General features: G+C 50.6%; 1 protein-coding gene across 1 annotated transcript in view; it reads left to right on the forward strand.

Annotated features, from left to right (window-relative positions):
• Positions 1–27,022, forward strand: part of TXLNG (taxilin gamma) — a 256,979-nt gene that overhangs the window by 173,241 nt on the left and 56,716 nt on the right. Inside the window, exon 7 of the mRNA XM_078658098.1 lies at positions 1,711–1,785. Within this exon, the coding sequence (XP_078514224.1) occupies positions 1,711–1,785 (75 nt within the window). The remainder of the gene's footprint in view (positions 1–1,710; positions 1,786–27,022) is intronic.

The raw sequence follows: 27,022 nt of genomic DNA on the forward strand, positions 1-27,022 counted from the left end.
GTGAATTTACAGCTCTACATGCCAAGAACAGATGGTTACTGGGTAAGTAACATTATCCTTCTGAAGCCTTTTTGTATGGATTGTTTCAATTGCTTTAGCACAGAGCTGGACCTAGCCAACTTCCTTTTCTTAGTTACATGTTCTTTGAGTGTGTATCAGAGTGACTTGGCATTGGGTGAAAGTTGGTGTGGTTCTGTCCATGTCATAGTGTTGAGACTGCTTTGAACTTGTTGCCTGATGTACTTGACCAATTCTGTTTTGGTAGGATTTAGCTTCAGATGTTGGATATCCAGTATTTGATATGGTCCCGGCAGTTATTGAGGGTCCTGGTTTGGATGTCTGTAGCAGAGCAGGCTTTCAAGTATAGGTGTGTGCATTTAGCATACTGGTGAATTTTGTTACCGTTATCACTGAGTAATGTCCCATGGGCTCCATGTAACAGTTGAAGATGAACGTGGACAAAGTAGAACTCTGAGGGCTCCACAGGTGATGGGGATCTTGTGGGCCCACGTGGTGCCTTTGTGAACAGACTGGTGTTGGTTGGATAAGTAGTAGGAGAACCTGTGAAATGGTTCAGTTAGCATGAGTATTTATCATTAGAGGGAGAAAACATAGGCGGGTGCAAGGACAAAGGAAAACCAGTAAACCTCTCAGCGTCGGCAAAGAGCAGACATTGGGAATTTGGGGCCAGATGTAGGAGAGCAAATACCGGTCGGTAACGGCCGAATTCGGCCGTTACCGACCGGTATCTGGGTTTTCAGATGTAGGGGCCATTATTTTACAGAATCGGTAAATTTACCGATTCGGTAATTGTACCGATTCGGTAAATCCAAATGTAGGTGACATTCCTGAGAGTGTCACAGGCCCTTAAGAGTCGGTATTTTACCACACAATCCTATTGTGTGGTAAAATACCGAATCCAGGTGTGCATGCACATCTGTGCATGCACACTGTGCAATGTGACACACAGACATGCCCTTAGGGCAAGTATGTGTGCCACATGTCACACATCCTTTTACTTCGGGTGCTAGAGGGTGTCAAAGTGACACCCCCTGCACCCTTGCAACATTCGGTATTTACCGATTCGGTAAATACCGATTCGGTATTTCCCATTGATTCCTCAATAGGAAATACTGAATCGGTAAATACCGAATGTTACCGATTCGGTATTTCTAATTTAAAAATTAGCTACATCTCCCTCCTTCATATTTACAGATTCATAAATACCGAATCGGTATAATTCGGTGTTTGAGTCAGTAAATGTCCCTCACCTACATCTGGCCCTTGGTGCACTAATGTTGATAAACATCTTGTGTAAAAACTGATTTTTGGTTTAACATTTTTTTCTGAAATGCATTGTATGTTTAATGTGACTGCTGAGTCAGTCAAGTAATAGGAAAATCTTTTTATTTTATTTTTTTGTTTGTCTCGTAATAATAACCTTCTTGATCTCATGGAATCTGTATATCTTTCTCCTATTGATGAATACATTCGTAAATATATGATCAATCGAAATAAGAATGCTTCGTAAGAATTTGAAACATTGAAACATGATCATTCGAAAGTAGTTGTATATTTCAAGGAGCAGGGCCATTTTGGGAGGTAATAGAATTATGACTGATTTCTTCCTGGTGGTGCCCTTTGATTTCTGATCTTACATTGCTAAAACGTTAATGGAATTTGGAACTCATTATTTTCTATTTTTCACAGCTGCTGAATGAAGCCACAGAATCCAGGCATAAATGTGAGCAAATGAAGCAACAGGAAGCACAACTAAAGCAGCAGGTATAGAAAAAGAATGCAAGCGCTTCAAAACAAGTTCACTTTTTATTGTTGTGTATAATGCAAATCTGAAGACTCTCAAGTTGAACTTTCTTGTGTCTTGATAAGACCTCAAACCCCATATTTAGTTAAGTCTGTTTAGGTCTCGCCTAGGCAGCGCTTAAGCTGTCTCTTTGAGACATGCTGTATTCCGGTATGGACCTGAAGCTCCATCCATTTTCTGCCCACCTTTTCAATTGGCTCATGTTACTGTCCTTTCTAAATAGTTGCTTTTGATTTGTCGATTTGTCAGTAGGCTTAGTAATCACCCCCCGCTTCCCCCCGTTAGTACACCTGGTCTCCTTTTGAAACCTCCCCTTCTTACTGTCTTATTCGGTATGTTTTCATTACAGCCTCGAGCACTATTTTAATGGTTTTCTCCTGCCTGCAACAGGAAGAAAAAAGTGCTTGAGGCTGTAATGCTTTTTTTATTTTATTTATTAATTTAACAAGCGTGGCACGCCCCAATAGTCGCAGCCACGCTTTTATTTTATTTGCAGGACTGAACTCCGCACATCGTTTTTTTCTGATTGCGCTCCATACCTTTTATTTTTTGCTTACGCCCTTTGAAAGGCAATAGCTGCAACCGCTTTACGCAGCAACCTGCGTTTGGCTAGTTATCACGGCTCATACAGAAAACTTGTGGCGGAGCCAGCACACTTGTGGCGGAGCCAGCACTGTGTTCTCAGTAATTTACTGCTATTTAAAAAATAAAAGCAAATGATGGTTTCTGGTAATAAAGGTTACTATGGGCTCGCTGTCCTTTCTTCTCAGGTCACCTTTACTGAAGCTCAGCGCAGCTCAGCGCAGCTCAGGAGGAGACAAGTAGCTGGCTTTTACCGGGGATAGAAGGGGGGGGTGCGCTTCAGCCTAGTGCCGGCTCCAGCAGTGCACGTCTGTGTTCCTAGGCGTGTACTCTGCCTTTCCCAAGCATGCAGCCTGCTTGCTCTCCCTGTTCTTCGGCTGGAGTGAGGGGGCCGGTATCCACCCATGCTCCAGCTGATGTTTGCCCCTGCTGCAGGCAGGAGACTGTCATTGCTTTCAAAAAAAGTAACCGGAACCTTATTACTTCCGGCCTTTACAGGCATGTGCGATGGTTATGTGTTTTTTAACTGAAAGTAAATGCTGGAGAAATAAAACATGTTGCCACTATTGGTATGAAACTTCCTTTACATATTTTTTTTTTTTTTAAGGAAGCATGAGTAGCTTTTTGTATCACACAAAATGTACATTTATATACTTTTGGATGCCTCCCGTCTTTTATTTTATCACCACGGGCCTGTTTCAGGGACGTCGCAGTACTGTGAAATAAAATGAACAAAACGGCAGCTACACCAGTCACCGCTGAACACACTGTTCTCTTAGCTGACACCGCCTTTGATCCGCACTGAAGATGCTACAGTTACTGCTCCCCACTAAGTGTTAAGCAATACATTCAGATTTTTTAAAGAAATACGGTTTGTGATTCTTCTCAGCCTATGGCTAGAGAGGGAAGGGCATCGTTGATCCCTCTTGTGGTACCTTTTTAAACGTACTTTGGTGCCCAGCTTACGATTCCGTTTGAGCTCAAGGCAGCTGGGCTTATCGTTGGCACAATTAAAGTGGACTAAAACATTGTTAATCAATTGAAAATTATAACCAGGTTTAAATTTACTTCCAGCATCCATGCTTAGCTTGGAATGCTGCATGGCTGTTCTTAAAATCACATGGCAGGGTTTGCTCCGAATAAGAGACCAAAAATCTTTTTCACCACGTGCACATTTGGAGTCAGAAATTTCGGAGTTCTGAGCTGATTTATGGAGATCCGCCTGTAGTTAACTATTTAGCTGTATCACATTGTCCACTAGTCCGTATACCAGCTATTCATGACCCAATGTTATTGTAAAATTCACTGCATAAATGTTCCATATAAGTTGCAGTCATATTTTGGCTCGCAGGGGTGAATGGGTAGCATTTCCTTTTTTTGGCAGAATTGTAGTTTTCCCTGTTCTGTTTTATTGGGCTGTTAAAACATCACATTCTTTATTGAAAGTCTAGTGCTGGCACAGCATTTGATGTAGTAGGTGATTTTAATGCATCATGTTGGATTGTTTATAGCTCCCACAAGCCAATTGATTGTAGCATTTCTAAGGTGCGCATTAGCCACAAGCAGATTTCTTGGTGCCGGTCTTGGGTGTGATCTTAAAATAGGTGCAGTTTCAGTCCTGATCTGAAGCAGGATAAAAGGCTAATTGTCTTAAATGTCCCAGCAGGGAAGACCAAGGAGGTGAGCCTAGCACCCTGAAACTACTGCACCTACCCTAGAGTTGAGGTTAACTAGAGTGGTGCACATGCAATTTTCATCTTTAATATACAGTGGGTACATCAATAACATTACTCCGGTACACTGGAGCTAAATTATGGCACAGTTTGTATATTCACCAGTGTCCCCCCCCCCCGACACCGCCCACCACCCAGGTTAGAATTGTATATACTCCCTAACTATGAGCTTTTTCATCTTGTGAGAAATGTTATTTCAGGCCAACTATAAGTCCAACTGCTGCATTTTGGGGATTCACAAATTTGGGTGATTTGGTGAGAAGACAGTCTTTGTATAGTCCATTACAATAATCTAACCTGATATTAACCGAAGCCCTTTGCACTACCTTTGTGTTTGCTTGAACGTAGGGCAGGAAAGGATTTAAGATTATTCAGTTGATGGAAATATCTCCAACCATCTTCCCCCACCACAGTAATAAGTCTCAGGTACTCAATAATTATTAAGCCCAAATTATTTACTTTAGTTAGTAGAGCTGGTTCTTAAATTAAAAAATGTTAAGATGACTTTCGATTTGTTGCTTACAATAAGCAAGGTTGGGAGTAATTGCACCCCTTTTACTGCCAGCCCTGCTTCTCGTAAGCAAGGACTATAAGTACAAAGTGTGTGTTTATGCACCGCTTGCAGAAAAGGCATTGTCGTTTACAATGCCAATAGCTCAAACTCTTGCAAATGTTAGACCTATTTCATTGCAAATTTTTGTTTTTAAGCTGTAGTCTAAGGCTTGAGGGAAAAAACTGCTCACTTAAGGCTGAAAACGAGTGACTATTTCTTTTGTTGTATAAATCACTACCACTGGAGAGGGACTTCTATGGTGTGTGTGGGGGGGGGGGTTATGTAACAGACTTTCACCGACATATTTCTAAATGGCATACTTCATCATCCTGCCCTTATCCGGTTTAGTGGTCTAAACCGGGTGGGCTCCACCCTCTCTTAAGGTGAGCTCTTTAATTTGATTCAGGATCTGAATATCAGTACTGTAAACAGATTAAAAAGCCTGCACGTGTTCTTTACCTCTGCTTTGATGAAAATTTGTATCTGAAAGAGACATGTTAGTGATAGATTTCTTACCTTAGAATATCCCCAGGCGTCAGACTGGATCCGGAAAGTTTTTTCGTCAGCAGTACCCCTGCGCGTATGTAGGTGGTGTCTTTCGGCAACACCATCCGTCGCTGGCGTGGTAAGCGCCGAGATGACGTCACAGAGACTACTTGGGCGCCACGCATGCGCGCTGATGTCAGTTCTTTCTTTTTCCGCACCAGTAAGCGCCAATCTGGTTAGAGCACCTACCCTAGTCACTTTTTTAATATCTTTTTGAGACTTTTTGTCTCCTGTGTTTTGAATCCACTCTGGTGCACGTAGGGAGGCCTGGTTTTAAGTCTTGCAGGGCCTGCCGTCGCAATATGTCGATGGCGGACCCCCACGACGTCTGTCTCTACTGCCTGGAGTACGACCACGACTCCCCGGTCTTGTTTGGACTATTGGCCCATGGCCCGAAGGCCTTGAGGGACCGACGTCGGAAGCTGCTTGAGGTCAGGCACTCGTCCCAGCACCTTTCAAAGTCCAGGGCCCGCTCCAGAGAAAGCTCGCAAAGCCACCGTCCTCGCTCCTCAGTTTCCAAGTCTTCGCCCTCTGATTCGGATGAGAGACGACACAAAAAGAAGTCGAAGAAGCATTGTCACTCTCCAACGTCCCCCCCCCCGTCGGTCCCCGGATGCGGATGAGGGGAACAGGGGTTCTGACCCCGCGGCTCGGGAGTCCTGCGGACTACCCGCTTTACCCGGGTCTGTCAGCGACTCCCGTACAGATGCAAGAATGTCTTGCTGCCATGGACTGCCTGTTTAGGCCTCTGGCTCCTGCTGGCGTGCCCTCGGGCCCCGCAGTCTCGTGTCAGGATCCTGTTGGGCTGCTGGCCCAAGCGCCACAGAATCATGCGCCGTTGGCTCTGGCCACGCGCCACAAGGTCTCCTGCTGCTGGCTCTGGCCCCAGCGCCACCCTCTGCTCTGCCTCCGGTGCCGCAGCGGATACCATTGGTTCCGCCCCTGACCAGGTTCTAGGACAATTTTGTTCCTGCCTGGGATCCGCACTGGGACGCAGCGCTAGTTCGGCCCCGTCCGGCGCCGTTCCCAGCGCCCTTTGTTCCATCCCCAGCCCCTGCCGCTGCGGCCTGTACCACATACGGCGGAGGTGGAGTATGACTGGGAGAGGTCCGAGGACCCTCTTGCTCGTCAGTGTGACTGAGCAGGACTGTGCGGACGAGTTAGAGGAGGCTGGTGGCCTTGATGTCTCCTCTGACTCTGGGTTTGCTTCTCCCCCACCTACCATGGAGGAGGGCACCTCTTACACGGTGGTGCTCCGTCGGGCAGCTGAGGTCCTCAACCTTAACCTCCCTAAGGTGGCCCTAAAAAATAATCTCCTCACTGAGGTGCTCCTGGCGGCCTCCACTTCGTCGGAGCCCCTACTGCCATTTAATGACGCCCTCACTGACGTCTTACTGGGCACTTGGTTGCGGCCAGCCACAGGGGCCCCTGTGGATAAGGTCATCGCCCGGTGACGGGTGACCCTGCCTTCCTGACCACTCATACTACGGTCTGGTCATCCAATCTTTGACGTCCCAGAGTGCCTTTCCCACGGCCCCGCCGGATAAGGACTAAGAAGCTGGAGCAGTTCGGCAAGCGGTTGTTCTCTTCGGCCAGCTTAGGGCTGCGGTCGATTTACACCGCGTGCCTATTGGGCCGCTAGTCCCACACGGTGGGGGATACAGTTGCGCAGGTGTTGCCTCAGTGTCCTATAGAGACCCAAGCTGTGCTGTCTCAGGCTGTTGCCAAGGGTAAAGATGCGGCCATTCGGTGTGGCTTGGACACCACAGACTAACTGGGTAGGATAATTTCTACAACTGTGGCGCTTCTTCGCCACGCCAGGTTGAGATCTACCAGGTTCTCGCCAGATGTCCAAAGCTCTTTCATGGACATGACCTTTGATGTCACTCACCTGTCTGGCGGTAAAGCCGACAGTGCGTTGGAGCGTTTTAAGGACTCGCGGGCTACGGCCAAGTCCTTAGGTCTTTCCACCTCACGCCCGGCCATGTCTCCCTTTCGTTGCCACGGAAGGGGAGCCCCTGCACGTTTGTTCAGCCAGAATCCTATGCAGAACCAACCTCAGTGCGGGTGTGGAGGCCGCCGTGGCGGCACAGGGGGCCAACGGGTGGGTCAGTCCACCTCCGCTCCCGCAGCATCTGCCTCAAAGCATTTCTAGTCCGAGCTTTGGGGTTCACTTTGCACTTCTTCTGCAGGATGTCACGGCCCTCCTGGCCAAGGGGGGCATCAAGTGCGTTCCTGGGCCAGAAGTAGGATGTGGTGGTTGTTCCCACTACGTTCTGGTCCGCAAGAAGGGCAAAGCGGGCCTGCGCCCCATCTTGGACCTCAGGAGCGTCAATCGCTTCCTCCGGAAGGAGAGGTTCAAGATGTTGACTCTGGTCATGGCTGCCCCCGACCCTGGACACTGGATTGGTAGTGTTGGACTTGCAGAATGCATATTTTCACATCCCCGTCCTGCCGGCCCACCTTCGTTACCTGCGGTTCACGGTAGGCCCGGACCATTTTCAGTTTGTTCGTGCTCCCCTTCGGCCTTACCAGTGCCCCTCGGGTGTTCACCAAAGTGATGGTGGTGGTCGCAGCTCATCTGTGCAGCTCAGGGGTGTCAGTCTTCCCCAATCTCGACGACTGGTTGTCGAAGGCCGGCTCGCCCCAGACAGTCATCACCCACCTTCAGACTAAGGCCGACCTCCTGCATTTGCTGGGGTTCTCCATCAACGTGCCGAAGTGGCACCTGAGTTCCTCTCAGAAGCTCCCCTTCATCGGAGCGGTTCTGGATTCGACGCAGTTTCTGGTTTATCCTCCCAAGCAGCGATATTCAGGCTAGGTTTCCGATCTTTCAGCCTCTCTCCCGGGGTTCGTCAGAATCACCCTCCGGCTCCTGGGCGTGATGGCCTCCTGCTTCCTACTGGTGCACCATGCCAGATGGCATATGCAGGCTCTGCAGTGGGACCTGAAGTTCTAGTGGGCACAGCATCAGGGCAACTGTCCGATCATGTCCAGATCTCAGAGGACACTGCACGGCAATTGCAGTGTTGGCTCACGAATCGTGATTGGGCGAATGATAGATCTCTCTCCCTTCCCCAACCGGAGCACACAATGGTGACGGATGCGTCCCTCCTGGGATGGGGAGACCACTTGGGAGAGGCGGAGATCAGAGGCCTCTGGTCTCTGGCGAAGTCCCGGCTCCATATCAACCTTTGGAGCTTCGGGTAATCCGGCTTGCACTGAAGGCATTCCTCCCCTCTGTCCGGGGGAAGTGTAGTGCAGGTGCTCACGGACAACACCTCCTCCATGTGGTATTGCAACAAACAGGGCGGGGTGGGATCGTGGACCTTATGTCGGGAGGCTCTGTGCCTCTGGACATGGCTGGGACATCTAGGCATTTCATTTGTCGTTCAACACCTGGCAGGCTCTTTGAACGCCAGGGTGGACAAACTCAGCTGCCGGTGCTTGATGGATCACAAATGGCGTCTGAACTGACGTGGCGCAAGGTCTCTTTCAGCAGTGGGGAGAGCCTTGGTTAGATCTATTCACCACCGAAGAGAACGCGCAATGTCATCAGTTCTGCACGTTGGAATTTCCAAGGCGGCACTTGCTCGGAGATGCTTTTCGTCGCGAGTGGAGTTGTGGTCTGTTTTCCGCCTATTCCACTTCTGCCCAGAGTGCTGAAGAAGATTCGGCGTGACCGGGCCCAAGTCATCCTTGTGGCTCCGGATTGGGCACGAAGATACCTGTATCCCGAGCTACTCAGCATGGCGATCGATCCGACTGTCTCTTCGGGAGGATCTTCTGTCTCAGCAGCAGGGGACGGTCCTCCACCCGAACCTGTCCAGCCTCCACCTCCATGCGTGGAGATTGAGCGGCGACAGTTGACCGCTTTTCAATCTTCCTCCCGAAGTCTATGATGTCATTCTGGCAGCCAGGCGTCCCTCCACTAAGACGGTGTACGCCTGCAGGTGGAACAAATTTGTGGCATGGTGCACAGCAAAGGCTGTGAATCCTCTCTCTGCCCCTCTTTGAGGTCCTTCTGTTCCTTCTATCCTTGGCCCAGCAGGGCTCTGCTCTGGGCACTATCAAAGGTTATCCTTCGGCCATCTCTGCCTTTCTTCGGCTTCCAGATCAGCCTTCTCTTTTTAAGTCCCCGATTGTTAACTGTTTTCTCAAAGGCATTACTCACATGTTTCCTCCTGTGCCCTTCATAATGCCTCAATGGGATTTAAATCTTGTTGTGACATATCTGATGTGCGCTCCTTTTGAGCCCCTTCAGAACTGTCCTTTACGTCTTCACACTATCAAAACGGCTTTCCTGGTAGCTATCACCTCTGCCAGAAGAGTGAGTGAGCTCCAGGCTCTTTCTTCTAAACCTCCTTTCCTTTCAGTTCATCGGACAAGGTGGTTTTAATGACCCGTCCTCCTTTCTTGCCAAAGGTTGTCACGCCCTTCCACATCGGGCAGACCATCACTTTGCCCACCTTCTTTCTGCATCCTTCAAAGAGGAGAGGCTCCACCATCTGGAGCCAAAACGTGCGCTTTCGTTCTATCTGAAGCGCACACAACAGATCCGGGTGGATGACAAGCTCTTTGTTGGCTACGTGGGTGCCAAAAAAGGCTGGGCGGGGCACAAACAGACCATCTCTCAATGGGTCTTTATGTGCATTAAACCATGTTACTCATTGGCTAAGAAGGAGCCTCCTTTGTAGCTGCGTGCCCATTCTACCAAGGCGACTTCTGCCACTACTGCCTTGGGACACGGCGTTCCCTTGCACCACATTTGTCAGGCAGCTACTCGTTACACAAATAGTAATTTGTGCTTTTGTATAGTCCGGCACCAGTCTTGATATTATATTCTGCTTTGCTGTGAGAGGGCATAAGAATGTCTGTTGCTCACAAATGTTTCCATATCTTTTGAATATTCTCCAGGCGTCACACTTGATCCGGAAACGTTTTTAGCAGCACCTACCTCTACTTGGCAGTAGGCGATGCTGTGTGGCCTGCAGTGACCTTCTTTTGCCTCGCAGATGACGTGCGGGCCTATGTAGGTGCCACTTCCACGTGCTGACCTCAGTTTTTCTTTCCGCTCCATCAGACGTGAATCCGGGGCTCGCTTTCAACTCTCAAAGACCTATACTTCAGATATTTTATTAAAAGATTATCAACGTGCAAGGGAGTGTCACCCCCAAAAATGACACGTTTTAAGCCCTATGGGGACTGTTGCAAACAAATGTCTGTGACAGATCTCCATCAGGTGTTCTTGGGGTGTAGTCATGACTCTAAGGCTTGCAGCAACTGTGTTGATGATCCCAAAAGACATCCGAGACCACAAGGCGAAACTCTACATTGCCAAACATAAGAAGGCCCAGCGACAAGACTGATTAAAGTCCTAATCCAAGTCAAAGGTTTGGTCCTGTTCCCACTGCAGAGGTTGTTAAATCCACTCCTGAGACCTGTTTTCGTCAGGATCTAAATCTTGTAAAGCCAAAAATAAGCATCCGCAACCGAAGCTGGACCCCCCTCTTACCACTCACATTTACCTGAGATGGCGCAGGCCTCAACTTCGTACCTGACCCCCAACTGGCTCCAGCTAAATCTGAGTTTCTAGGCCAGCAGCCACTCCTAAAAAGATTAGAGTCCTATTAGGCAGTGCTCCCACTCTTCGGTTCCTTGCCAACTAACTGTGGTGCTCCTTTGGGCCCCAGCGAGCAAAGAGGCCCTCCCTCTAGAGTAATCAGGTAGATTCGCCCTCAGTGCCAGTGACGCTCTCCATGCCCATCCTGATGCCTCTGGTTCCAACCCCTCATCTGGTGTTGTGTTCCACGCCAGTTCTTGGAACTTCAGTGCCAAATCTATTGATGCCGGACGAGGTTATACCTAAAGTACTGTTCAACTCAGTCTCTCCACCGGTTCAACCTCGGGCAAAGCAGCACCCACCCGCTGTTAAGAGGCCACTGCTTCAATTGCCGCCGCCACAACTGAGAACACACACCTTGCCCAAGACAGTCCTGAGAAGGGACTGCAGGGATTAAGAAGCAATGAGTTCGCTCCGCTCTATACTGCGGATAATTAAAATGATTGCCTGCAGGGAGCCAGGGGTCTCTTTACCTCTTCACTCCCTGGACCATCCACCAAAGAATCAGCCTCCTACGCCATGTTAATACATAGGGAGGCTGAAGCTGAAATCCTTGACCTCGAGCTGCCCACCTTGGAGGATAAAACTAGTGTACTGACGTAAGTCCTCTAGTCGGATCAAACATCTTCTGAGCCTCTTCTGCCATTTAATGAGATACTAAGATAGCTTTTTGGGTGCGTTGACAAAGCCTTGCTCTGGTTCCAAAGTAAACAGGCAAATAGCGAGACGACATCGTCTTGCCCCAGATGACCTTATGTTCTTGTGTCCGTACCCTTCCCCCAAAAGTGTAGTTGTGTAAACATTCACAAGCAGGTCTAACCCTAACATTATCTCGACGAATCCGGTCATGGAGAATCCATGTGAGTGGAGACCTTTAGGAAGCAAGTTTTCTCTTCCACCAGCCTTGCTCTCCATTCACTGACTGCCAGGTTCCTCCTGGGATGCTGTACTCAAGCCCTGTGGAACTTGGTAGCTCAAGTCCTCCCCAGTGTCTCTGAAAATCTCTGACCTGTCCTTGCCCAGGACATCCAGAATGATCTGGACACAGCCAGGTTTACAATTTGCTGTTGCTTGGACACCACTGATTCCATCGGGCTGCCTTTTTTGCACCAGTCTTTCCATCTGTCACAATACTTAGCTGTGTTCCACTGGTATTTCAGGCGACGTCCAGTCGTCCCTCATGGACATGCTGTTCAATGGGACTTGCCTGTTCAGGGAAAAAGTCAGATTCCGCTCTTAAGCAGGTCAAGCAAAGTAGGGCCACAGCTTGCTCTCTAGGCATGTCTGCCCCACCTCATCAACCGCACCAGACCTCCGCTTATGTTGCAGCTTCAGCAGAGGTACCCCATACCACCAGCCAATTGAACCACAGCAGGGCACCCAGCAGTTTTGCAGTTGCTGCCATGGTGGCCCCTGCCCCCACTGCCAAGGTCAATGGGGCACCCAGCCACCACTCCATCCCCCGACCCACACGGACCCTGCAGCCCTACCTGCCAAACCCTTTTAGCGTGCCCTTCGCAGAGCGCAGCCATCCAATGGGAGGCAGGATCAGAAGATTCTCGCTAGGTTGTAAATTTATTTTTATTTCAGACAAAGAAACGGCACAGTCATCTTTTTTAGGGCTCGCCTGCTGTGCGCATGCGCATAGCTGGCGAAGCTCTATAGGGGCTTAAACAGCGTTTACCCAAGCACGATTCCACTGGCGATTTCTTGAAGTGCATGTGCTTCTTAGGTCATTGCGCAAGCCCTAAAAAGCACGTGCACAATGCCACCAGCCGCCTGCCTGCCTGCCTCGCATTACCACATCAAAGGCAGCTTCTCAGCGTGCGCTCATCCCCTAATTATTCACGGCCGGCCGGCCGTACTTTCAGTTTCACGGCCGCCGGCCGTGTCTCCTTTTATGCTAACTCCCTCTGTACCTCTCCTTGCATCCTCCTCTTTACTTCGATTCCTGCCGTTTTCTCTCTTCTCCAGCTGTTTGCTTTGCTTCCTTGTTTTAGGACCCTTCAATCTCATTATTCTCTACCCTCAATTTCTATCACTTTAACATACCAGTGAAATTACTATACTATGCTATAGGCTTTCAGTCATGTTATTTCTCCATCTGCACGCATTAACACCACTTTAAGATGGCAAATATTTGTCTCTCGGGATAAGGAAGGCAGCACCTTTTTTCACCCTACACTTTCATTAATATGGCGGTAGCTACGGGTGTCTTCGTTTTACTAGCCTAACCTGCGTTGGAAGCACAACAGGTTGATTTTATCACTGCGGCATGCCATGCATTCGAGCGCCATGAGGTAAAGCCACTTACACCTAGCCTTTGTCTTGCAAACACGCTGTTTTCATAAACGTGTGAGAGTATGCATGAAATCCAAAACTTTGCCTGATCAAACGCCGACAGCGCCAATGAAGGCTTCACAATTTTAAAGCACACCTTGAGCATGGCATGAACACAGATATCGTCACAGCCTTGTATGAATGTTCAACATTTACATTGTTGTAGCTAGGTATGGACATTGATTTATTCACATATAACGCATGAATGTAAAGTCATCCTGCTAATTCACCGTGTGGCACACGTTATATTAACACTCGGTATATCCACGGGTTCGTTCTGTGCACAATTTCTTTTACCTTGATTAATTACTGCACATTCTCACGGAGGTGGCGCCGTATTCTTTTGAACCGTCCATAGTTTCCTATCAGCATGTCACCATATGGACATTTAAAGACACAGGGAGACTATTCCACCTTGCATGTAACGCATGATATATTATGGCAACAATATTCCCCTTTTTTGAATTTTGTTGTCTCATTCGCCCAATCTTGGTTTTGTTTTAGGAAAAACCCCTGACAAAGGGCGGTTATTTGCCCGAAATGCATGGGGGCCAATACACACTTGTTTAATTGATTATGGATTTATACTTTAAGGAAGCTGTTGAATAACTCCTGAATTCAATGAGATTACATCCATACCGTTTACAATAAACGATGTGCTTGAACGTCTGAATTGGCATCAGGCAGTGCATTCAGAGGGACACTTCCCAATGGGGAGGCGCAACTGAATACATTACACAAGTTAACGTTCATTTATTTAATTTCATTTTAAGTGATTTCCCCATGATCACAGGCATTGATCCGATGACGAGAGTCAAATTTGGTTTTCCAGTTCTGAAGTGGGCAGCTCTGGCCATAGTGCCACATCCTGCTTCCCCCTCTCACCTACTCCTTTTCCACTTGGCTTCCTGGCTGCTTTCTGATGCTTTCGCATCTAATGCAATAGGCGGGGACGGCTCTGCTGACTTCTTTTCACTCGCTCACCTTGCTCCCAATTAGCATCAGTTACATTACCCAAGTTCACATTCATTTAATTAATTTTAATTTAGTGTGATATGCCTAGGAGCACCAGCGACATTACGAATGCTCTGAGACCCCACGCTGGGTGTCCAATAAATGATACTGGAGATTCCCCATGACTGACTCCTCCATTCTTTGGAGACTTCTTCAATTCAGCTTTTACACTAGACCCCTCCTAGCTCTTGTCCTCGATAAGCTCTGGGTTTGTTATCTGCGAAAGTGTCAACCCCTGATATGCCCTCTGTATGCCTCCTGCAGTTATGTTGATGAGCAGTATGGCAAGATGATTAACTGCCTAAACTTCTGACCCCCGTAATCTTTAAAATAAACAGTGGCAATAAAAAAAAGTGGAAAACTGGCATCGGTGACAGCGTTAAAAAGTTAATGGGAGCTTAAATTTAAAAAGAAAATGCCCGGCAAGTGTGAAGAAAATCCATCAGGAGCTGAAATTAAAAAAGAAAATACTTGTCCCCAGAGCAAAGACCAGCATTGGCATAGCCAATAGGTCTCGCCTTTGGGACCTTATACGTGTTTAACCATGCAACCGTTAATGTTATTGCACCAAGGATATTGTGCTGCATAACTAAATACTTATAAGGTCCCAAAAGCGAGACCTATTGGCTATGCCAATGCTTGTTTTTTTTGTTTTTTTAAATGTTGGACTGTAGTGTGTTTATCTAGGTACCTGAATCGATATTCCTATTCTTTGCCCTTGTCCGGTTATAAATCAATAATATCCCTACAACGACATAGAAACCCTTTTCATAATTCAGCCATAGCGCATGCTGTCACATTAAGCAAGCCTATTCCTCCAGCCCCCTAGAAAGCACACCGAGTTCTCTAAAAAAAAAATCCAAGCCTCCAGCAACCTGGGAAATCCCCGCTGCTTTGTTTTGATTTCGTCCGAGAACTCCTGTAAAGCACTGTAAGAACGACCAGTTCTTAGTGACATCTTTATTGACGTCTTATGTCCAGCCTTACGTCAAACCCGGCACCTTTCAGGTATAAATATACCAACGTTGCCTTAAGCAAACACACGGTGGTAATCCTGAAGCAGAGCAGCTATCTACTTCCGAAGAGCCCAGCTGATGCGAGAGCCCACGGACGCTGCCCCTCCCTTTTGACGCGCTGAGAAAGACGCTGTCTTTTCTCCTGCCGAGAAATCCAGCCTCCGGCGTTTCCAGCCTACCCTTGCGGGTGACTGGGATACCGAGTCCTAAGAGAGAGATACCAGCCCTCTTGCCTTCTAATACCCAGGTACTGAACTGACTAAACCCTTGCAGAGAATACTTGAGTCAGATTCTTGGCAAAACAAACTTAACTTAAACTGCTACTTACTTACTCCTTCCCACGTATTAGGCTTAGGTCAGGTACACCGGGGTAGGCGTAGTTAGAAGCACCAGTTGAGTACGATTAGTCAATGTATATATGTATGTATCTATTTTATCCATTTTAAAGTATCATATGGCTAAGAAACCATATCAATGCTTATACAGTATTATTTCATAATCCTGCTTTTACTGTATGCACTTTACTTAACTATAAGTATTGCAATTGTAGCAATTCATTTCTCTTGTATGAGGAAAGAGACTGCTCAATAAATGACACCTTTTATTGAAAACGCCCGTCTCTCTTTTTCTCTGCAAACTGGTGAAACTAAGTACGCACCTTTGACTGAGTGAAATAGCTGTCTTTTGTTTTCACACGACTCTAGAGATATACTCTTAATCAGGGAGAGCAAAGTTGTCATGTTTTATGGTTGTCAGAAACTAAATCCCTTCTTGTCTATCCAGGGAGGTTAAACTCCTCCTCGCTTATTCAAGAAAGTTTCTAGTGAACTCTGAGCTAGCTGGCAAACCTTAAGTCTAATATAGTCAGTAGAGACCTAGTTAACCTCAGTCCTACGTCTACACTACTGAAGATATTATTCCAATGCGCAGAGCCTATTGGGACTATAGGAACTACACTACAAGACGAGTACTATAGTCCACTTTTTTATATAGTGTCGGCAATCCTATATGGACATTACTAAAACCATTATGTTCAAGCTATAGCGTACACAGTGTTACCTTCATCAATATTGGTCACAGTAAATTTTTTCAATTTCTGAAGGTATGAAGGGCAGTTCGCATCTATCTCCTCTATAAGTATTCCAGCTCCCCCATTTTTTTATCCATTTTCTGAGACCCTCCTGTGCACATACACCGTCCTCTCCGCCACCATGACCGTGTCCATGTCTATACACCACTCTGCCAACGCTGTGGCGGTTGACCCACCCCAGGGGCTGGCAATGTTCCCTTGGCTATCATGATACCCAGAGTAGCCCAGGTCTGTAGCATTGAATTTAAATCTGCTGTGTCCCAAATGTTAAGTAAACAGCACTTGGGCTTCGTGGGGACTAGGTTTCCACTTACCCTCGTGATGAGGAACATAACGGACTCCCAGTACGACACCATGGCAGGGCATGTCCAGATAGTGTGAAAGAACATGCCAACCTCCCCACATTGTCGCAGGCAGGGCGGGTTGTCTACTTTTCCAATCTTACAGAGGGTAGTTCTGGTATAATGATTTCTATGAAGAATTTTGGGTTGTACAAGACGTAGTTTGGATGTGATCGCTACCTCTCTAGGGGATGCCAGCGCTTCCCGACAATCTGTCATCCAACTCACCCAGGTCTGCCTGCCATTTGTCTTTAAGCTTCCCCATCGGCATTGACAATTTTCCTATACGTCAGGGAGATTGCTTTTTTGTCCAAATAGTCCGTCAGTAGTCTGTCCTCTAGCGGGGAGGCCTTAGGTAGGGTGGTATCAGGGGGAAGTGCTGCTTCAAGAGCGTGTTTAATTTGTCAATAACAGAAGAACTCAGTTGACCGAGACACCGGGGAGCTGCCTGGCTGCCTCGATTCTGGACTCATGTTGCTCTCCTCGGCAATCGCGCCTTCGCAGCATGGGGATTGACTGGCTGCGAGGCGAGGTGCCGGTGAGATGGAGCGCTAAGGGAGTTTTTCCTCTGCGAGACCGCGGACACGCCTGGTGTTGGGAACTTGCTGGATTAATAAGAAGAAAGCGAGCTTTTGCTACATTTCATTGACACCAACACATGGACACGGACAGTGGGCACGGCGCCCGGCTCCTCACAGCCGATCCCCCGGGGAAGCTGCTGACTGCCTCGCCCCACGGATTTGTCACTTGTATTTTTTAACCTTTATTTTATTGAGAGCTGTGGCAAAGTTTATAACTGAGAAGCTGTGGCAAAGTTGCTCTACTGCCTCCAGCCATTCTTGGACTACCTACAAGACCTTCTCTCCCCCCCCCCCCCCCCCCACACCCCAAAATGGCAGCTCCTGATAGTGTACATGGAAAGAGGACTGCTGCCTGAAAACCAACAAGGACCACTAACTGGACCCCCAACCAGGCTTGTTCCTCAACCAGTTGCAACAGAAAGAGGACTGCTTCACCACAACTAACTAGAGCCTTTCTCTCTCGCTCATGTGTCGGCCATCTTGCAGTGGCACTGACCGACTGTATCAACCTTCAAAAACCTGCAAAGATCCACAAAAAAATAAATAAATAAAACTGAACTCTCACCCTCAATCCAGCCAAGCTGCCATCTCCTAAAAAGTCTCACAATCCTAATGATTGCCTGCCTCATAATGACTGCTGCTTACTGATCCAGGTCTCCTGGAGTGTGCCCAACCCTAGCCAACATGGTTGGTCCTGGTCTGACTGCCTCCGGGCCAAACTCATACACCATGGTTTTACCCCCCCCCCCCCAATCTCTCCAAAACCGCTACAAAATCCTTCAAACACCTCACATTGAAAAACCATCCCGAATCACTGGTCTCGGACCTACGCTTCAGTGCGGACAAAGGCACTATCATCAACAACCTCGTTTTCTATTCCAGAAGAATCCATTCTTGGCGCAATACCTTCTCGCTACTCCTCCATGTACGCTCAAGTAGGAACATTCCCTACGCCACTAAGCTCACAATAGTGCCCTCAACAACCCTGCGAGCCGACCTCCCCATCACCCTCTACAAAAGCGGCATTGTATTGATCCTAACCACAAACAAAAACCTTAATAAATTTGCACATCTCTTCACCTTCCTCCGCAACCATGTACACGACACTGGGAAGACGACCAACACCTGGCCTGACGTTAACCTGACCCCCTGCCCAACTCGACTAACTTCCCCCAAGCCACCTCTCTAAGAGGTTCCTCCCACCCGCCCCTACTCACCTGGCGATCATCCGACCCTCTTGCCCAACACGATTAACTTCCCACAAGGCACCTCTCTAAGAGCCTCCAACTCGGTTCCTCCTGACCCCCCCAGCACACCTACCGGCCTTGCTAACATGTCCACCACGAGACCTCTGGTCTCCACCCCGCTATCTTCCCCCTTGGTCCCCACTGCTTCCAACACAGCACACCCTACTCCCCTCAGTCCTCCTACCAACCTCCCCAACGCAATTGACCCGAGACCCTTGATCCCCTCCCCTCACGCTCCCCACTCGGAGTCCTCGGTCCCCAACACAGCACACCCTAACCCCCTCAGCCCTCCCACCACCCTCCCTAACGAAATCGACCTGGGACCCTTGGTCTACTCCATTCATGCTCTCCACTCTTGACTCTAAGACCAGTACGCCTCCAACGACTCTTGCGGATGCAGGTTTAGCTAGTCCCGCTAACACTCATTCCACCCCTTCTAAGACCCCTCACACAGTCCATCCTAACCCTCCCACAGCCCCCTCCACAGATATCCACACTCCGCACTCCAGAGCCACTAAAATAATTCAGAGCATCCACTTCTCCATCCTGGATCTAACGAACCTCCTTCACCTCGCCGAACAATCCCTCATTAACCTCAAGCCTCAGCTGAATTCCTCTTCCCCTCCTACCCCAGAGCACCTCAAACACCCACTACCGACATCATTGAGGCACTTTCGCCCTCGTAAGCACCCTAGCTGCCTATTGTAGGAGAAAACCCCTGACCTCGCCCTCTCCTACAGCTTTTCCCTCACCACAACAAAGCCGCTAGACCTCACTGAAAAGGAAATCCATGACATTCTCCAGGACCATAATACAGCCTCTCTCACTCCTTGTCTATCAGACGTGAGTGCTGCAAACCCCATCTGCACGGTCGATATCAACCCCTGCAGATCAGCTTCCATCTGCAACAGAAGGGTGAACCGAAGCAATCTAGCGCCTGTACACCTGTCTACCCCGACTCCCGACATCACCTCCTTCCCCTCCCTGTCTGGTCTCTTAACTGCCGATCGGCAGTAAAAGCATGCCACCGATGATGCTGCCCTCATTCTGAACAACAAATCCGACTTAGCTTTTTTAACAGAATCATGGCTCAATGATTCCTCATCCCCTTGCCTTGACCTCTTAGTCCCCCCTAACTTTAATATTACTAGGCTAGACCGACCACATAACAAGAGGTGGCGGCATTGCCTGCATCTATCGCTCTAACCTCCTTGTCACGGAGCTTCTGGCGGATACTACCGATGCCTGCGAATATCTAGCCCTCTCAATCTGCAGTAACACCACCCATCTATGCAAGCTGCACATCTTTTACCACCCCCCAGGCTTGGACGACCCCTTCACTGACCACCTCATGGAAATTATCACAGCTAAGAGCTCCCTCAACACCAAAGACATTTTCCTTGGAGATTTCAACCTGCACTGGAACGATTTCAAGGATCCTCATGTCAACGCCATTAAAGACCTCCTGGCCGATCAAGCCCTGACCCAAGCTTGCTCACTCCCAGTCAAGAGTGGCCCCTTTTGAATGTGTTGGATCATCTCAAAGGAGGCAACAGTCAAGCTGATCTCTATAGACCCCTGTGTCTGGTCAGACCACCACGCCATCACCTTCCTTCTACCTGGCACCCACAAGATAAGAACACCACAACCGGTGCATCCTAAACGCTGGATCAGACACCCCAAGAACCCGGACCACAAGGAACTTGAGATCCGCCTCAAATCCCCCCCTCCCCACCCCCCCAAACACACACACATATCACATCGGTCAGTGACCTCAATGATCACTACTCCACAATGATGTCGAACATTCTGGATGACCTAGCACCTCTTAAACTAAAAAGAACTCAGGTCAAAGATAGGGACCCCTGGTACACGGGTTTCCTCAATAACGAGAGGAGATCCCCCCGACAAGCTGAAAGGATCTGCAGACAGCACCCCTCGGCTGCTGCTCACCTAAAACTTCTCCGCCAGGCCAGAAATACATACGACAAGAACATCCTCAACTCAAAAAAGGAGTTCTCCAGAGCTGAACTAGGAAATGCCCAGAACAGACCACGCAAACTCTTTTCAAACATCAATTTGAACAAACTAACCAAACCAGTAAAAGAAAACCCCCAGTCTCATCTCATCCTAGGAATTCTCCTCGTTTTTTGCAAACAAAATCAAAACCCTAGGTAAGGAACTTAGCGCAGCCTCAATATCTCTACCGACCCCTGACCTTCCTTCCCTTCCCCCCCTGCCTCCACAGTATTCTCCTTCGAATCTAGCACATTGGACCAACCTTTCACTCTACGACGAAGACTCTTTCTCCAAAATCCTTTCCACCTTAAACCCGAACAACCATTTCAACGACCCGCTCCCTTCTAACTGCCTTGCGACCGCTGCCCAATCCATTATTCCTAGCTGGACTACGATAATCAACGCCTCTCTCCGGCAGGGTTCAATCCTGGACTCTCTGAAAGGGGGCCAAGTCCTCTCCATTCTGAAAAAGCCGTCGCTGGACCCAACCTCCCCAGACAATTTCAGACCAATTTCCAACATTCCTCTCTTGGCTAAAGTGCTGGAGAAGTGTGTGCAACTGCAGCTAAGTCACCACATCAACAACTTCCATCTACTCGATGACTGCCAATCTGGTTTCCGACCTGGACACAGCACTGAAACCACCATGCTCCACATTGTCGATGATGCCCTACAAGCCCTTGACCAAGACAAAACCTGTCTCTTAACCCTCCTAGATCTATCCTCTGCCTTCGACACGGACAACCATGAGATGCTACTCGAACGCCTCAAACTTAGGATGGGATTAGATGGCACTGTCCTCGACTGCTTTAGCTCCTACCTCTAAAACTAATCTCAGAGATTCCTTATCAACTGAAACCTGTCCGCTCCCTCCTTGGTCACGGTGGGAGTCCCTCAAGGATTAACGTTGTCCCCCACCCTTTTCAACCTCTATTTAGAACCCCTTGCCGAGGTCCTTCACATAGCAAATATCTCCTACCATATGTACGCAGATGACAATCAGATCTACATAAAAATATCATCTCTTGAAGAAATCTTCACCTTGAATGAGGCCCTGAAGCTGACCGTCCAATGGCTCTCCTCCAACCAACTCAAACTCAATGCAAAGAAAACGGAGTTCCTCCTAATTTCCCCTCCTAAAAGGAACTCTGAGATCCAGACATGGATCAAAGCGATCACAGCCTTAAACTGCCCCTCGACCATTGTGGACTCCACCAAATCTCTGGGTATCACCTTTGACTATAACGTAAACATGCGAGACCACATCAACTCAATGGCCAAATCTGCCAGATTCCACTTGAGCTACCTTTGGAAATTGAAACCATTTCTTGACGCTCCCGACCTAAAACTTGCAGTCCAATCCCTAGTTATTTCTAGGCTGGAATATGCCTGCTCCACCCTATCTGAAAGAGACACGTTAGTGATAAATTCCTTACCTTAGAATATCCCCAGGCGTCAGACTGGATCCGGAAATTTTTGCGTAGCAATACCCCTGCGCGTCGGTAGGCGTCGTCTGCGGCTCCGCGTCCGTCGTCGGCGTCGTTAGCGCCGGAATGACGTCGTCTGAGTACTTAGACGCCGCCCATGCGCGCTGACGTCAGTTCTTCTTTTTTCCGCGCCAGCTAGCGCAGATCCGGAGAAGCTCTACCCCTAGTCATTTTTTGACTAAACTTTTTGATCTTTTTGATCATTTTTCTACTCGAGTCTTCGACTCCAATGGTGCCGCTAGGGATGCCCGGGTTCAAGCCCTGTTCGAAGTGCGACCGACTGATGTCGGTCACAGACCCCCATCGCCGGTGCCTGAAGTACTTAGGCCTCGACCACGACGACCGCACCTGCTCCGACTGCCGGGCCCTGACGTCGAAGGCTAGACGGGAGCGGTCCCGCAAGCGGCTCGAGCTCCGGCAGTCGGCCCGCGCCATTCCAGGTCCCACGGGAGGTCGAGGGACCGGACGCGGGGTCGGAGTCCTCGCAGCTCCGGGAGTGGACATCGGTCGTCGGGATCCAAGTCCTCAGGTAAGAGGCATGAGAGGTCGGAGCGGCATCATCGCTCCTCCGACCCACCCCGCCGCTCGCACGATGCGGCCGGGGGTTCGGGCGACACCGCCCACACGGCTCCTAGAGAGTCGCAAGCGTCGCCGCCTGCCCCACACCTTCGGGTCCCTGGGCACGGCGCGACGCCGGAGGAGGTCGAGCGGTACCTCATGGCCATGAAGTCCCTCCCTCCTCAGCCGGGTTCCGCGGCGCCTTCGGGCCCTAGCGGGTCGGGCGCTTCGGCCCCGACACCGCCGGGTGCTTCGGCCCTGGCGACTTCGGTCCCGGCGCCGCAGGTCCTCACCGGACCCGCTTCCGGATCCGGGTCGTCGCCGGTCGACCTCACCGGCGCCGGCCCCGAGGGTGTCCCCCCCCCGGCGCCCGTTGTGGACGCCGCCCCCAATCTTCCCTTCGGTCCGACTCTGGCGCCGGAACGCGCCGTTGGGCGCCGCTTCCGACGGCCTTTGGAGATTTTTATTTCCATGAGGAGGCCCAGTCTGTTGACCCTGAGTTACAGGAGACTGGTGACGGAGGTGATTGGGAGGGGTCTGAGGACCCTCTGGCACAGGAGTGCCAGTCTCAAGAGGACTGGACATATGAGCTTGGGGAGGCCAGTGGTATTGACACCTCGCCAGACACTGGATTTGTCTCCCCTCCCACCGTGGCTACGGAGGAGGGGGCTGCTTATAGCGTAGTGTTAATGAGGGCAGCCATGGCCTTGGGCCTTGAGCTCCCAGTTGCGGCCGTGAGGATTAACCTCCTCACTGAGGTTCTTAAACCGCAGGCAAGCTCAAGTGAGCCTCTGCTGCCGTTTAATGAAGCCTTATGTGACGTTCTTGTGGGCGCTTGGTCCAAGCCCGCCACGGGTCCGCCTGTGGATAGGAACGTGGCCAGACGCTACCGCCCGGCTCCGGGCGACCCTTGCTTTTGTCCACCCATCCCACCCCCGAGAGCCTGGTTATCCAGGCCTCCACTTCCCAGACCGCATTCCCGACGGCCCCGCCCGATCTGGAATCCAAGAGATACGAACAGTTCGGGAAGAAAGTGTTCTCGTCCCTGAGTTTGGGACTGCGGTCTGTCAATACCGCGTGTCTCTTGGGCCGCTACACCCACACCCTGTGGGACACGGTCGCGGACGTGCTGCCACAATGCCCGCAGGAGGTCCGGGCTAAACTCGCCCAAGCCCTTGTGGAGGGTCGAGATGTGGCACGATACTCTATCCGGTGTGGACTGGATACCACGGACTCACTGGGCAGGGCGATGGGAACGACGGTGGCGGTTCGCCGCCACGCCTGGTTGAGGTCCGCCAATTTCTCGGCCGATGTCCAGGCCACCCTCCTGGATATGCCGTTCGATGGCCGTCGCCTTTTTGGCGACAAGGCAGACCATGCGCTGGAGCGCTTTAAGGACTCCAGGGCTACGGCCAAGTCCTTAGGCCTCTCGGCCACGCGCCAGCAATCGGGTGCCTTTCGCTCCTTTCGTGGCCACGGAAAGGGGCGCCCCCACATGTGCTGCCAGCCACACACCGCAGAATACCCAGAAGCGCGGTGGCGGCCGTGGAAACCGCCGTGGCGGCGGCGGTCGGGGTCAGCGGCGAGGCCAGTCCACACCTCCCTCCGCAGCACCTGCCACCAAACCTTCCTAGTCCGAGCTTTCAGGCCCATGTGACACCTGTGGGAGGCAGGGTTCGCCATCACCACTTCCACTGGCGCACTGTCACATCGGACAGGTGGGTGCTGCAAATCGTCCGAAGGGGCTACTCCCTCCCCTTCGAGGCGACCCCTCCAGCCATGCCACTGCAATTCCACCGTGTGTCGGGGGATCACTTGCAACTTCTGCAAGAGGAAGTCACGGCCCTCTTGGCCAAGGGGGCCATCGAGCGCGTTCCTGGGCCAGAAGTAGGGTTTGGATGTTACTCCCACTACTTTCTGGTGCCCAAGAAGGGCAAGGGGGGCCTGCGCCCGATCTTGGACCTACGGAACGTCAACGGCTTCCTCCGTCAAGAGAAGTTCAAGATGCTGACTTTGGCTCAGGTCTTAGCTGCCCTGGACCCCGGAGACTGGATGGTAGCGTTGGACTTGCAGGACGCTTATTTTCACATCCCCGTCCTGCCGGCCCACCGGCATTACCTGCGGTTCACGGTAGGCCACGAGCACTTTGTTTACCGTGCTCCCCTTTGGCCTTACCAGCGCCCCACGGGTGTTCACGAAGGTGATGGCGGTGGTCGCAACTCATCTGCGCAGGTTAGGGGTGTCAGTCTTCCCCTACCTCGACGACTGGTTGTTGAAGGCGGGCTCGCCCCAATCAGTCGTCAGCCACCTCCAGACTACGGCCGACCTCCTGCATTTGCTGGGGTTCTCCATCAATGTGCCGAAGTCGCACCTGTGTCCCTCTCAGAAGCTCCTCTTCATCGGAGCGGTTCTAGACTCGGCGCAGTTTCGGGTTTACCCTCCCGAACAGCGGGTTCTGGATATTCAGGCTCTGATTCCCATCTTTCAGCCGTTATCCCGGGTCTCGGTCAGGTTGACGCTGCGGCTTCTGGAGCTTATGGCCTCCTGCATCCTACTGGTGCGTCACGCCCGGTGGCGGATGCGGGCTCTGCAGTGGGACCTGAAGTTTCAGTGGGCCCAGCATCAGGGCAACTTGTCCGATCACGTCTTGATCTCGGAGGGCACTGCAAGACAGTTGCAGTGGTGGCTCACGGACCGTGATTGGGTCAGTGGCAGGTCCCTCTCCCTACCCCACCCGGAGCACGTAGTTGTGACGGACACGTCCCTCCAGGGCTGGGGGGGGCCACATGGGAGAGGCGGAGATCAGAGGACTCTGGTCTCCGGCGGAGGCCCGGCTCCACATCAACCTGTTGGAGTTAGGGGCGATTCGTCTAGCGCTGAAGGCATTCCTCCCCTCTGTCCGGGGAAGTGTGGTGCAGGTGTTCACGGACAACACCACCGCCATGTGGTACTGCAACAAACAGGACGGGGTGGGGTCGTGGACCCTATGCCAAGAGGCTCTGCGCCTCTGGCAGTGGCTGGAAAGTCAGGGTGTGACCCTGGTAGTTCAACACCTGGCAGGTACTCTGAATCCCAGGGCGGACAAACTCAGCCGTTGGTGCATGATGGATCACGAATGGCGTCTGCACTCGGACGTGGCGCAAGGCCTCTTTCAGCAATGGGGAGAGCCTTGGTTAGATCTATTCGCCACCGAAGAGAACGCGCAATGTCATCGGTTCTGCGTGTTGGAATTTCCAAGGCGGCACTCGCTCGGAGTCGCTTTTCGTCGCGAGTGGAGTTGCGGTCTGTTGTACGCTTTTCCGCCTATACCACTTCTGCCCAGAGTGCTGAAGAAGATCAGGCGCGACCGGGCCCAGGTTATCCTTGTGGCTCCGGACTGGGCACGAAGATACTGGTATCCCGAGCTACTCAGCATGTCAGTAGATCCCCCGATTCGTCTGCCCCTTCGGGAGGACCTTCTGTCGCAGCAACAGGGGACGGTCCTCCACCCGAACCTGTCCAGTCTCCACCTACAAGCTTGGAGATTGAGCGGCGACAGTTGAGGCCATTTGACTTGCCTCCCGAAGTCTGTAATGTTATTCTGGCAGCCAGGCGTCCCTCCACAAAGTCGGTATACGCCTGCAGGTGGAACAGATTTGTGGCATGGTGCACAGCAAAGGCTGTGGATCCACTCTCTGCCCCCCTTTCTGAGGTTCTCCTCTTCCTTCTTTCTCTTGCCCAGCAGGGCTCTGCTCTGGGCACTGTCAAGGGCTACCTTTCTGCCCTTTCTGCCTTCTTGAGGCTCCCTGATCAGCCTTCTTTGTTCAAGTCCCCTATTGTTAATCGCTTTCTTAAGGGCATCACGCACATGTTCCCTCCTGTTCCTTTCGTGATGCCCCAGTGGGACTTGAACCTTGTTCTTACCTTCCTGATGTGCGCTCCCTTTGAGCCACTTCACGACTGTCCTCTTCGTCTTTTGACTCTAAAGACTGCTTTCCTGGTTGCCATCACCTCTGCCAGGAGAGTGAGTGAGCTCCAGGCCCTTTCTTGTACTCCACCTTTCCTTTCTGTCCATCCGGACAAGGTTGTGTTGCGTACTAAGCCATCTTTCCTGCCCAAGGTTGTCTCAGCCTTCTACATCGGGCAGTCCATCACCTTGCCAACCTTCTTTCCGCATCCCTCTAAAGAGGAAGAGCGGCTCCACCGTCTGGACCCAAAACGTGCGCTCTCATTCTATTTGGATCGCACACGCCAGTTCCGGGTGGATGACCAACTCTTTGTTGGCTACGTGGGTGCTAAGAAGGGGGAAGGCGGTACACAAGCGGACCATCTCCCGGTGGATCATCTTGTGTATCCAGGCATGTTACTCCATGGCTAAGAAGGAGCGCCCTGTTGGATTGAGGGCTCATTCCAATCAGGCCATGGCAACTACAACTGCCCTGTGCCGGGGAGTGCCCTTACAGGACATTTGCCAGGCAGCTACGTGGG

Source organism: Lissotriton helveticus, chromosome 8, assembly GCF_964261635.1.
Source record: "Lissotriton helveticus chromosome 8, aLisHel1.1, whole genome shotgun sequence".
NCBI lineage: Eukaryota > Metazoa > Chordata > Amphibia > Caudata > Salamandridae > Lissotriton > Lissotriton helveticus.